This window comes from Electrona antarctica (genome assembly GCF_951216825.1).
Source record: "Electrona antarctica genome assembly, chromosome: 1".
NCBI lineage: Eukaryota > Metazoa > Chordata > Actinopteri > Myctophiformes > Myctophidae > Electrona > Electrona antarctica.
In genome coordinates, this window is record NC_136806.1 from 13,400,004 (window position 1) to 13,414,366 (window position 14,363).

The following is a 14,363-nucleotide window of genomic DNA, read 5'->3' on the forward strand; positions in this document are numbered from 1 at the left end:
GTTAAAAAAAAAAAAATAGGGCTGTCAAACGATTACAATGTTTAATCGGATTATTCACAGCTTAAAACAATGATTTAATCACGATTCATCACCATTCAATCTATGTCCAAATCATGCATGCATTAATTGAGTTAAAAAAGTTAAAATATTTTATCTAATTAATTTCCACTTTCACTTCTCAATTTCACTTTTCAATTTCACTTTTCAATTTCACTTTCACTTTCACTTTTTCACTTTCACTTTTCAATTTTACGTATTTTACGTATTTTGACAGCCATAATAATAATAATAAATGTACATATACATACACATAAATGTCCAGATTATTGAGGAGGAGCCCGAGGTTCTGGAGGAGGTGTTCGAGGAGGAGGAGGAGGAGGCCCCTGTAGAGGAGGCTCCGGTGGTCGAGGCCGAGCCCGAGGTGGTCGAGGCCGAGGTGGTCGAGGCTGAGGCCGAGGTGGTCGAGGCTGAGGCCGAGGTGGCCGAGCCCGAGGCCGTTGAGGAGGCCATTGAGGAGGCCGTTGAGGAGGCCTTTGAAGAGGCCATTGAGGAGGTGGAGGTTGTGGAGGAGGCAGTGGAGGAGGTGTGTGCGATTCACAATCTGCTTTAATGCATTTGGACCTGAGACCAGATTCTACAAAATGTCTTCTAAATCATGACAGTTTTCTGAAAAACTCCTATGTTTCTATGTCAGTGGTTCTCAAACTATTTCATGTCAAGGACCCCAAATATTATCTGTATTTCGCCGACCGAAAAACGTTAGCTGTGAAAGAATATATATTCAAAGATTCTGTGCCACATTTTCACGATAAAAAAAATAAGCAGATCTACAAGCTCATAGTGCAGCACTCGCTATGAGCTTGTAGATCTGCTATTTTTCAACAGCTAAAGTTTAAAATAATGGTTAAAGTGGTTACACGCTAAAGCGACGCTCCCGTCCTAAATGGGTTAATGTTACCAATGTTGTCAAAGAGGGACACCCTGTACAGGACAACTAACCGGAGGGCACAGTCAAATCAAATATATGACTAATGCGTGATTTAAAAAGGAAAATGGCACCGTGCAGAAGGTAATGGATAAGAAAAGTAACGCACATCCTCCATTGGTGCTGAGCCAAAACTGTAGAAACGGTGAACAATGAAAAGAAAGCAGGGGCTCGCAACTCACTTTATGATGCTCCAATCTTTATTTAGCATATACTTGACAACATACATATACACATATACTTGACAACATACATATACACATATACTTGACAACATACATATACTTGACAACACACATATACTTGACAACATACATATACACATATACTTGACAATATACACATATACTTGACAACATGCATATACACATATACTTGACAGCATACATATACTTGACAACATACATATACTTGACAACATACATATACACATACACATATACTTGACAACATACATATACATGACAATATACACATATACTTGACAACATGCATATACACATATACTTGACAGCATACATATACTTGACAACATACATATACTTGACAACATACATATACACATACACATATACTTGACAACATACATATACTTGACAATATACACATACTTGACAACATACATATACACATATACTTGACAACATGCATATACTTGACAACATACATATACACATATACTTGACAGCATACATATACTTGACAACATACATATACTTGACAACATACATATACACATATACTTGACAACATACATATACTTGACAACATGCATATACTTGACAACATACATATACACATATACTTGACAACATACATATACTTGACAAAGACCGTAAGGTCGAAACGTCGTATTTCTTGCCTGCCTGTCGCTAAATAAAGTTTGGAGCAAGTGAGTTGCGAGCCCCTGCTTTCTTTTCACCGTGCAGAAGGTAGACATGCTCCTTGTTTAATTCACGTGCACGTATTCTTCGCAGCATTGTATCGTAGCGCATGCATGGGTGGTTAATGAAATGAAACACTCAAGTGTTTCAGTGGGGTTTGGTGTCGTTTACATCATGTTCCCACTTGAGCAAGTGTCCATGTAAAAACAAGATGGGTAGGTAGCTAGCAAGCAGTGTTCCTTTTTGTATAACTCTATGTTGGCCCACTGATTGTTCAATGGATGACACAGCTAGTGGTGGACTACTGTACTCGGTGGCGTCGTGCCTAGGGAGTGCATTGGTCTTATTTTTTTATTTAAACAAATTAGTAGGCTTTTGATTGATTGATTGAATATTTTATTAGACAATATAAAAATGCAAACGGCACAAGGTACAGTCAGGCATTTTGGTCCAAAAGGATTTCCGAAGAAAGACCTTGTGGTCTTGTTTCCATTCGGGTCCCATGCACTCACACACATCATGTCATGAGGCTACTATTTTAACAATCGTTTATATCATGGTTCAAACATTCTTCTAGTTGTTTCATAGCAGTGTTTTTTACAGCAAAATTTTGATTTTAGTTTTAGTCATAGCCTTTTGAATCATATTTTAGTCATATTTTAGTCCCCTGAAATGTTCTAGTGTTAGTCCAGTTTTAGTCGACTAAATGTCATAAGATTTTAGTCGACTAAATCTACAGTTGATTTAATTTGACTAAAATGTGCTTTGACAGGCCTTGATATCGTTGTAATGGCAGATTTTACACTTTGTTGAAAATAGCAGATCTACAAGCTCACAACGCACTGACGCGTTGTGAGCTTGTAGATCTGCTATTTTCAGCATGCAACCTAGTCCCTCCCTAACATTTTAGTCTAAATGTTAGTCCCCCCCACCCCCCACCCCCCACCAATTCCCCTGTAGTAATTGGTTTCTTTTAAAAGTTATGCAACAGCTGGCACTCAATGCTGGAGGACATTTGGCTACGGCTTAACAGTGTGTTTGTTACTGAGGTTAGTAGAGCGTCAACCCCCTTTTTTGTGTGAAAATGAAATGCAGTTAGTGACGCACAGTTTAATTACATTTCAGAGGTTTGCTTAGTTAGTGCTTTTGCTTTGCAATGTAGTTGGCTAGTAGCAGGCAGCTGCGGTTAGTAGCTAGTCATCCCTCGATCTGTTGCTTAGCCTTATGCCTCATTCACACGTACCAAACACCAATCAAGGAAATGTTTGGTCGTTTTTTTGGGCCACCGCAATGCTTTTCCAATGGGAGTCACATGGTTTGACCAAACATTTTTGTTTGACAGGCGAGGGGCAGAACACCATCAGCAATCAAACACAAATGTTTGATCAAACCATGTGACTCCCATTGGAAAAGCATTGTGGTGGCCCAAAAAAACCGACCAAACATTGCTTGATTGGTGTTTGGTACGTGTGAATGAGGCCTTATGGCTTGCTAGCTAGTTGCAACTTGTGACAGCATATCATCCCATTTAACACAATCAGCGCCGGGATTCCTTCAAAATAGAAGCTCTGGGGTGCCGGGAAGACATGGCCGCTTTTACTTTGTAAAGCCCACCCCCCCTTCTGTTCCAGAAAAAAACGGAGATGTTTTTTTGTTTGCTTACCTCGCTAATAATCCGATAAAAGTCGCTGATGATCCCTCGCGTTCATATTTTTGAACGAGAGGCAGTTGAGAAGTCAGAAATGAAGAGCTTAGTATATCCATCAGATCAAAACCACGGAGAGCGCCCTAGATTAGGAGAGACGAGGCATTCTTTCTGCAGCGGTAAACAGGGAAGTGACCGGACCGCACATGAACGAAAAGCGAAGCGTATGGTGGCCTTGGAGTCCAACTAAAAAAAAAAAAAAAAAGGAAAAGATTCAGCATATTCTTCTCTCGTTTGATATCATTGAAGATGCGCTAGGACATGTACACACGTCATTGCAATTTGCAACCCGTCGGTTGGATTGCTTATGACGTGTGGGCATGTCTGCTGGACGGAACCTGTTAATATTGGTAAAAGAGAGATGGCTGAATCTTATGGCAGTGAGCTGGTACCTTTTTACTACTGCTATTAAAGGTTATACTTAGCAAAACTGTAATTTCATGTGTCGGACACAGAAATAAAGTAATTTACTATCGAGACATCCTTCGAAAGAGCCGTCATATGATGGCTCATACAATTTGAAAAATAGGCGTAAGGATAATGCTTATCCCTGACAAGAGTTCCCATCACCATGGCAAGGGCATACGTTGGTCAAAAAGACCTAAGAAAATGTAAGACGACAACTAATGATGAAGGTTGGCGACCTTACAGCTTTTTGGTTAGTACCCAGTAGGTACAAGACACTGTCAGACGACACACATTTTTATATCCGTTTCACTAGATGTTAATCAGGCGACATTGTTTGACACACTTTTACTCATGTTGACACTTTTAGTCAAACACTCCATTAGCCTTCCTCAAATTGGCTCTTAAGACAGTGACAAATGTTATAATTACTTGAATTACAAATTACTTGAAAAGCTGTTTAGCACATTTTGACAAACGTATGTTTAGTGGGCCGCTTGCTGCTTTGATTGCCATGGCAGGTGTAAGGAGGAAATGGACAGAATGTCTCATCTATTATATCCTACAACATTCAGGCTGCAGTTGAGGAGGCGCCAGCAGCAGAGGAGGTGGTTGAGGAGGCCGCTCCTTTGGAAGAGGCTGTTGAGGAGGAGCCTGAGGCAGCTGTAGAGGAGGAGGCCGAGGCCGCCGCCCCTGTGGAAGAGGTCGTGGAGGAGCCGTTGGCGGCTGTAGAGGAGGAAGAGGCCGTCGAAGAGGCAGTCGAAGAGGCAGTCGAAGAGGCAGTCGAGGAGGCAGTCGAAGAGGCAGTCGAGGAGGCAGTCGAGGAGGCATTCGAGGAGGCATTCGAGGAGGCAGTCGAGGAGGCAGTCGAGGAGGCAGTCGAGGAGGCAGTCGAGGAGGCCGCTCCTTTGGAAGAGGCTGTTGAGGAGGAGGCCGCTGTCGAGGAGGTCGCTGTGGAAACACTGGCTGCCCCTTCAGAAGAAGCCGTTGAGGAGGCAGTAGAGGAGGACGCTCCCTCAGAAGAGGCCGTGGAGGAGGTGGTAGAGGAGGCTGCCCCTGCAGAGGAGGAGGCCCTGGCCGAGGAGGAGGAAGCTGCCCCTGCAGAAGAAGCCGTTGAAGAGGAGGCTGCACCAGAGGTCGAGGAGGAGGCGGTAGAGGAGGCTGTCGCAGAAGTGGAGGAGGAAGCTGCTCCCTCAGAAGCTGTTGAGGAGGTGGCCGTGGAGGAGCCAGTAGAAGGTAAGAGGCAGCGTAGCAAAGCAGTGTGTGTAACAAGAATAACCTGTGGTACACCATGAATGGGTTCAACGGTTTCACATTGTCGCTTGCACAATACCAGAGAGCAGAGAGTTTGTTGTCACTTGGATCTCCGAGTACACTCACTGTGAAAACCCTATTGTAGGCAGTGAAAAACTAAACTAATAAAATCACACTTGTGTGAAGTGAGGGGCGCTCTTATCATCGTACATCATCATGACGTAACATGCCGATTTGCTCAGACACGTATGACGTAAATTCTCCATTTCATTGTCAATAGGAATTTAACAATTAAAAGAACACACAACGCTAAACATGTGAAAAAGGACATTCAATGAGTGCTGGATTCCTTATTTTAATTGAGTATCTTTGAGCCTTGCACCTACAAGAATTCACCCTTCCAAATTGGAGTGTTGCAGGTTTTCTGCTTCAGCAATCTTTGTTTCTTTCAATAGGAATTTAGCAAAAATACAGATTTCTCCATGGCACACACAAAAAGCAGTGCAAATGGCACTAGCATGCAGCCAATCAGGATCCTCTAAAATAAATCATGCACCCATAGAGGTTTTCACAGCAGTCCACTCCACATGGAACCTCTCCACCCTGCAGTCCCATGGGTGTCAACGGGGGCATGTGCTCTCTAGGGCTGGGTCTCAAACCGCAGTCCCATGGGTGTCAACGGGGGCATGTGCTCTCTAGGGCTGGGTCTCAAACCGCAGTCCCATGGGTGTCAACGGGGGCATGTGCTCTCTAGGGCTGGGTCTCAAACCGCAGTCCCATGGGTGTCAACGGGGGCATGTGCTCTCTAGGGCTGGGTCTCGAACCGGAGGAACCACAGTCTGTTCCATCACATTTTGAACCGTTTCTGGAACCGGTTTTATCTACACTGTCAGTGTTTTTTTAAACGTTTTAATTCCAAGGACCATCTTGAACTCTTAGAGTGTACAAATGGAACCAAATTGTGCCATAAGGGTCCATTTGGTTCCATTTTCTTGAGTTAACAGACCTGTGAGTGTCTTTTGGAACCCTGTATACCTCACTTTGAGAACCACTACAAACTACAATGATAGTATGTATGAAATATTGTGTATATGATTGAATGTGTTCATCAATAATGTTAATGGATTTCAAAATGATATTGATTACTGAGAAAAGAATGGCCTAAATTCAGCAGCATATGTAGCAGGTTTGTTGTTTAAACCTGTTTATTTTTTTGTTCTACATTCACAGCAGAGACTGTAGCAGATGAGGTAGAGGAGACCCCAGAGGCAGGTGGGTAACGCACATATAACTGTAACAATGGCCCATATATTCACTTATATTTGTGAGGGTGTTGAGCAAAACATCTTCTAATTCTATTTTCTGTGTGCGTTTCTGTCGATGTGTGTGCACGCAAAGCAGAGGAACAGATTCAGGATGAGCCAACAGGTAATTATATATTTTCATTATTATAATGATGCAGAGAGCAGATTGTAAAATTATTAATGTATTAACTAACTAAATTAAGGCGTTGCTTCGCACTGGTGCTGGCAATACCAAACACATTATGCATTGACAATTTTAAGTAATTTGTCTCTGTTAAAACAAGCAAAGTTCTACATTGTTTTATAAGATGTACATTTTAACTGAATGCATAAGGTATTGGGAAAAGTGTATTTTTCATTAAATAGACTAGACTTAGGTAAAGACTTAGGTTGCCACATGGTTTAAGTCATTTATATTCCTCATGAAGGCGAGGAAATTAATCAAAGCCTTTGGAAAAAGCAGTGAAATGTAATGTCAGGAAGGTGCACTTATTATTTTTGTACATAATATATATATTTGTTTTAACGTAACATGGCAGTAGTGAGTGAGTAGACAAAATCTGTCGACTTCAACAACTTACTTTTGTCAAGCCTTTGGGGCTTCGACAACCTTCACATTACGTAATTCTGCGTCGGTACAGTACAGCGTTTTGCAATAAAGATTGCCAGCTGTTAAAGTCTACATGACACCGATTGTCAGTCGTACTTTGGCTGCATTTACTCAGCGGTAGAAGATCTTATCTTGTGATAGCTGAATAAACAGAGACTCAGGTTAGATTACATATGGCTTCCATGTGTTCAGACAGGCATGGGAAGACCTGCTGGTCTGCTCTGTGTGTGTGTGTGTGTATGTATGACCTAGCCGTGTTCTGTAGAAACCGCTATCTCTGATAACATGTACCCACCTTTGACACCTCTGGCTGCTAGCACCCATTTAGACCTGAAGCCGATTCTACAAAATGTCGTCTAAACTAAAACAGTTGTCTGGAAAAAACGATAGCAGTGGTGTTCAAAACCTTTTTGTGTCGAGGACCCCCACATTGACACTTATTAGCCTACGGACCCCCATTTGAAAAGATATGCCAGGGACCCCCCCATAAGAGAAGATTGTTTATGGCTCTGGCAGTGATTCTCAACCATTTTCATTTCAAGCACCCGTCCCCAGTTTAACATGCATTAGTCTACAGACCCCCATTTAATGGCATCTCTATCTCTGGGACCCTAATTTATATTGTTAGATCAATGTTCGTTTAACTGAGAGTGTACACATGGAACCAAATGGACCCACTATAGGGTCCATTTGGTTCCATTTGTACACTCTGAGTTACAGACGCATAAGGGTCCATTTGGTTCCTATCTATCATTGGTCCATTTGGTTCCATTTGTACACTCTCAGAGTTACAGACACATAAGGGTCCATATTTGGTCCATAACTATCAATTAGCTGGGGACCTCCTGGAACTCCCTCAAGGACCCCATGGGGGTCCCTGGTCCCCACTTTGAGAACCACTGCTATAGTCTTGACGACGTGTACTTTGCTGCAGCAGGGAGCAGTCAGCGGTTAACATGCCCCGAGCACGCACACGCGCGCGTGCACACACACGCCCCGAGCACGTGTGTGCTAAGGCTGACGTGTGCTTCTTTAACATGCGTGTCATTCAGTGCAATGAAAAGGCTCTCTGTGAAGGCAGTTTTGTTCCACAAACGTCCCTTTTTTTTTATATAGAACCTTTGCAACAACATGTTAACACACGGTGACTTAAAAATACTAAGTGCGTTACTTTATAGACTTTAATCCCTTTTTTTTAAGTATTTATTTTATTCATTATTGTTACCACAGATTGCAGACAATGTTGAAAGAATACTACATGAATGCATACTATTGTGAATACTGCAACATACCAGTACCAACTGGCACATTTTTGTTTGCTTGCTTTTAAACACCACACTTTGTGCATTTGAATGACAAGACATGCAATTATGCTGTGAAATGAAATGTGAATGTTGGGGGAGGCTCTTGAGGCACTACTGTTGAGGCACATTGGTCAGTTTAATATTGCCATCTACAGCAGTGGTTCTCAATGCTGTTTCATGTCAAGGACCCCCAAATTGACACCAATTAGCCCACGGACCCCCATTTGAAAAGCTATTCCAGGGCCCCCCATAAGAGAAGATCTTTACAGCTGTAGCGGTGACTCAACCATTTTAATTTCAAGGACCCCAACTTAATGGCATTTCTATCTCTGGGACCCCAATTTATATGGTAAAGTCGATGTTAATTAACCCCCACTTTGAGAACCACTGATCGACAGCACCCAAAAAAAATGCTGATTAGAGGTCGGTTAATGCATTCATTACTTGTTCAGTTTGTATAAGCAAAAAGTTAGAAGCCATAGCTCATCCTGTCTGCTGAAACCAAAGCAGTTGCCTCCCTCTAGTGGTGAAGTGTAGAGATGCAATGTGCCATTCTCTGTGGCTTCCAGCAGTGGTGGTCCTATATGCAGCCTGAGGCCTATTTAATGGTGATTAGTTGTTGTACAGCTAAGAAATGAGTTACCCCAGCCTGGCCAGTAAAGACTATGACTTTCTCTATACACTTGTGGATTTATTAACTGAATTACTGAACTAAATTAAGGGCTTGATTCCCACTGTTGCCACCAATATACAAAACACATTGTGCATTGGGGGCGGCAGTGGCTCAGGGGTAGAGTGACCAGATAGGAACCGCAAGGTTCCCAGTTCGAACCCGGGTTCTCCCTGAGTTGGTGTCGAAGTGTCCTTGAGCAAGACTCTGGTGCCTTGCATGGTCTCCTCCGGCATCGGTGTGTGAATGGGTGAAAGTAATGCACAATCTCTGTAAAGCACCTTGGATAAAGGCCTTCTGCATAGGTCTCATTGGGCGGATTAAACTGGGTGCATTAGGTCTTGGGAAAGCGTGTGCTTTATATTAACTAATTTAGGCAATTGGTGAGAAAAAATGCATTAGGCCCATCCATCACTAAACGGCATCATCATCATGTGCGTGTGTGTGTGTTTTCCAACAGAAACGTAGAGCCTGCAGTCATTGCGGTGACGGAGCAAGTACCGACCGGCATCGCACCATCACCCCCCGAGTGAGCTCAGAGCGATGCGCCTCCACCTCCCGTGAAGCGGCAGTGGTCACGACGACAGCCGTCTCCCTCCCTCCCTCCCTCCCTCCCCCCTGTTTTCACACCCATTCTCCATGAAAAATACCCCCCCCCCCCACACACACACACCCTTTCCACACCCCTTTCTTTTCTAGTGTACGTTTTGTGTACGAGTGATGGATTGTTTGCTTTATGAATAACATGACCTCTTTTGTTTCCCTATCATTTGTTTTTGCTCAAAATCTTAATCCCATCAGTTTTTGTTTTTTTTCTTTTTCTTTTTTTAGTTTAGTTTGGATTTTATATATTTTTAGTTTTCTGAAAATGGATAATTCATTCTAACTTTCTTTCCCTCTGCTATTCCTTTTTTTTTAGGTGGTATAGAAATGTATTGTCTTTCGCCACATACTCAGGCCATGGAATCTCTCTCTATATGCTGTACTTCTGTGGTCAGTACCAGACCAGACTCTTGTATCTGAAAGAGTTGCAAAACTTCTGCCTGGAATGTCTAAAAATGCCTCCAGTTAATTGTTCCTCCTCTATTCTCAGTTCTAAACTTTGTTGCAAGGTAATGTTAGTCTCTAGACACTTGGCTCGCTGAGCTGGTATTGTAGTTTGTTGCCAAGCAATGTAAGGCTATTGAACATTGTATTCGGAAACAACTGGCGGGTATCCTTTTTTTGGCAGTTCCACTAGTAGTAGTAGTAGTAGTAGTAGTAGTAGTAGTAGTAGAACTCTTTCAGATAGAAGGTTACGGGGTCATTGAGGTTATCTTTTAACACGCTGGTTTCCTCTCTCCTTTTCCTGTGTGCAACCCCCAGCTAGAAGGTGCGAACATGTTGCTTTGTTGCTCCACTGTCCTCTCGTTGCGTTCGTAATCGCAACTCGACCGGAGCTTCCATTCCAAACCCAGACATTCTGCTCAGAACTTCATAGACCGGTTCCACTCAGGGCTGCGTGGTTTCCAACACCATCTTGACGCTGAAATGATTTTGAATTGTTATTTGCAACTCACTAGTAGGCAGACATCATATTATAGATGTTGGGTAATGAAGTTGAGGGAAGAGACAATTTTCTTGGTGCCGAGATGATTTTTAGGAAACATTGAAGTGGAAATCCGTTCAGCCCTGTTCTGTTTTGTTCTGTTCCAGTGTTGTAGGTAGTATGCAAAGCTGGTGTGATACCTTCGACTGCAATTTACTTATCAGTATATGTTGACTCCAACCTCTGCAAGGACGGAGCCATGTGCTAGCATGTAGATTCAGAGGGAAGGCAGACTGTGAGACAGTACGCATTGCCCACTTTTCACATCAGTTTGTGTACATGAGAGAGCAATGTGTGTGAGGCTGCTTCGTAGACATATCGCTTCACAAATCAGTCCCTTCTATGAGCTGTAGATTTCATCTCTTTGACGTTTTGGAGATTCAATCCTTTTCCTTTTTTTAACGTCTGCGACCTCATACTTCTCAGTACCTCTGACTGCCATAGTTCTATAGAATCTCTCCAACTGTCCTAGAAGCTTCTCTGTTTTAGTGTGCTGTAGAACTCTTGTTTTGTCTAATTCCTTTAACAGTGACCAGGGCCACATAACTAGCTTTCTGCGTGAAGTTTCATGTCTAAACTTTGTTTCATACTTTGACTTTGTAAGATATGATTTCTCACACTTGTACTGTGATGTAATGGAAGCCATTGCCTGTGCACCACTGTCCCCGCTATGGTTTTAAAGTCCCTTTTCAAGCACACCAGCAATATTAGTCTTGTGTATTCACGCCTAGCTGTCTGACTGACTGATGTGGCAGCCCTACCTGGCTAACCCAACGGTTAGCCAGGTAGCCAGCTAACATTTTAGCCAGCTAGAATTACCCACTCTTACAGAAAACCTGGCCTTTTAACCCCAAGTCATCCAGTTCTGATCTATTGCAGGTGCTGGTTCAACATGGACAAACTGTCCCGATATGGCTCAGATAGTTTTAGCATCACATCCTGTCTCTAACCCAGCCATAACTTGTGAACCATTAACTGTAGGCCTGCCGCTTAACCATCCCGTTGGTCAGTTCTAAAATGGTCATGAATACACGTACAGCTAACTCACCACTTGGACTGTTTTTTACTATTGCTGTTGTTGTTTTGTTGTCAGGGTTGTTTTAACGTTGAGGGTGAAGCTGCACTGGCTTGTTCTTTCCACTCGAGAAAAAAAAGAGAAAGGGATAGGCATATTTTCTTCTTTCTCCGAAGGAAACTCAGTGACGTGTTTTGTTTTATAGTTTGTGTTCCCTTTCCTCTTTGTGGATTCTAATTTTTTATATATATATATGTGTGTGATTTCCGCTTTTAATCTTTTCCATGGTAGCAGGCTCCCAAGATGCCCTAACATCTTAGCACGAACATCATCTTGGGCACAAACCGCCCGCCTCTTTGGCGCAATTAAATGATGGACACGACAAACACGAGGTTTCCTGATCCCTCGTGAATCCAGCGACAGCGTTTGTTCGGCAACGGAGAGAGACGATGGTCTTCCTGCTAAGATGGCTTTGGGCAAAAGGGCCTAATGTTCTCTATAGTGTGGTTCTATCGGGGGACCTGACGGGCTGCGCCGATAGAGTCGTGATACTGTAGGTATTTTCTGCAACACAAAACTACTTCAAGGGATAGAACACAAACAACGGGGTTGGGGTCAGTTCATGGTTGGATAGTTTAGTCTGTGTGTTTTATTAGTTGAATATATGGAACCTTTTTTCTTTCTTTTAAAGGTTCCTTGGTCTTTTATTTTTGAATGTTGTAAAGAATACATTCTGAACATGCAGCTTTCTCTTGATCATCATAACCCTGTTGTATGGCAGCCATTTTGCATCTCCCCTAATAAGATTTCGGGAGGCAGAATTGTTGTCATGGAGTTATTGACCCAGTGAGCTGAATTGCCCCCAGTCCCCCACGCAACAAATGGTTATTTCTATGGATGTGACACATTCCAGTGGTGTGCAGTAGATTTATTAAGTAAGATTACTGTCCTTTTTCTAAAACACTACTAGTCGCTATTTTCTACTCCCTAACTACTTTCTATGTCAATGTGAATTTTAAAACCTTGTTAATTTTACAGATTACAGCCTTTACAAAGAAGAAATCTTCTAGATTTTTTTTGTTTTAGTTTTTTAAAGGAAGAAATAAGGTTTCGGGGAAGAAAAAAAAACATTTTAGAAGAAAACATTAATATTTTTTTTTCTGAAAGTTCTTTAAAAGAAGTTATTTTATTTTCAAAGCCATATACTGTGCTGTTTGTGAACAGGCAGTTGTTATTTTTTCCATGCGGCTGTGCTAATTTGTTGTGTAAGAAGAAAGAAATGCAACATAACTAGCAATAAAATGACAGATCAAATCAACCACACCACAACCTGTACAGACAGGTGATTGTTCTTGTTGTTTTTCGTTGTTAATGAGGTTCATCTTTGAACAGAAGTCGTTTACATGCTGTAAAGGGCCATGATACACATGGGCAATGTTACTTCCAAAGGAGATGGCGGTTAGCCCAGTGGTTCCCAAACTTTTTCATGTCAAGGACCCCCAAATTGACATTTATTAGCCCCCATTTGTACGGCTCTAGCAGTCACTTTCAACCGTTTTCATTTCAAGGACCCCCAGTTTGACATGCATTAAAGGTACACAGCTGTACCAGAGATAGAAATGCCATTTTAACAGCATTTCTATCTCTGGGACCCCAATTTGTATTGTAAAATCAAAGTTAATTTAACTCTTGAGAGTTACAGACACATAAGGGTCCATTTGGTTCCTAACTATCATTTAGCTGGGGAACTCCCTCAAGGACCCCACTTTGGGAACCACTGGGTTAACCAACATACAGAATGTCGTACAACTTCTTAAAAAAATAAAAAACAAATGTCTCGGGCAAGAATTGTTGGCATGGTAACTAAATTAATGTAAATTGACTGGTCAGTGCATGGCCAATTGGGAAGGAACTTAGGAAGTAATTTGAAAGTGCTGTTTTCTTTTTTTTCTTCTGTCGCTGGAAGCTGCCCGTCTCCAGAGAGTTACAGTGTTGACTGTGTATCATGGCCTTTAAAGGTCTACAGGCATATTGCAGGTGATTAAATTATTATGAAAATGGTAATATGGATTCTGTGGAGGAGATTTGGACCGTCACAGTTCTCTGTAAATGTTCTGTTCTGTGAGCTGCAATAAAGGTTTGGGACAACACAGCAACGACTCCCGCCATTTCTTTCCTTGTTGGACATGTCATTTTAGCTATATATGTCATTTTAGCTATATCTATTGTGTTTTTCTTTGTGGTGGTTGACTGTGGTGCACCGACTGACTTTGTGCCGCAATTTAAACATGATAAAGGGAAATGAGGAATGACCAAATGTTTAAGTTTAGCTCAAAGGGTTTGAATGAATGAATGCCTTTATTGCAGACTCAGGGTCCATAGAAAAACAAACACAAAATACAATAGCCTATACATCCAATAAACAACAGTCCAAATGTACATGTTAGACAGGCATTTGTGACAGTTCTGAATAAAGGCTTAAGCCAATGTCTTCTAAGGCTAGAGGAGTATCTAGTGCAACTTTTGACAGGATTATTTATACTGACGATGATGCTATTCACAGACTCATCCAAGCAACACATGACTCTATGCATTAAGTTCCAGAGAACAGCTTGAAAAGTATTGACTTGCAGCCACAA

The 14,363-nt window shown here is 42.0% G+C and overlaps 1 protein-coding gene across 1 annotated transcript in view; it reads left to right on the forward strand.

Annotated features, from left to right (window-relative positions):
• The window catches only part of asph (aspartate beta-hydroxylase), a 31,258-nt gene extending 17,382 nt beyond the window's left edge, over positions 1-13,876 (forward strand). The window contains exons 10-14 of the mRNA XM_079492136.1: positions 323-583; positions 4,555-5,215; positions 6,464-6,505; positions 6,632-6,661; positions 9,582-13,876. Coding sequence (XP_079348262.1) covers positions 323-583; positions 4,555-5,215; positions 6,464-6,505; positions 6,632-6,661; positions 9,582-9,589 — 1,002 coding nt within the window. The 3' untranslated portion in view covers positions 9,590-13,876. The remainder of the gene's footprint in view (positions 1-322; positions 584-4,554; positions 5,216-6,463; positions 6,506-6,631; positions 6,662-9,581) is intronic.
• The last annotated feature ends 487 nt before the right edge of the window (positions 13,877-14,363 follow it).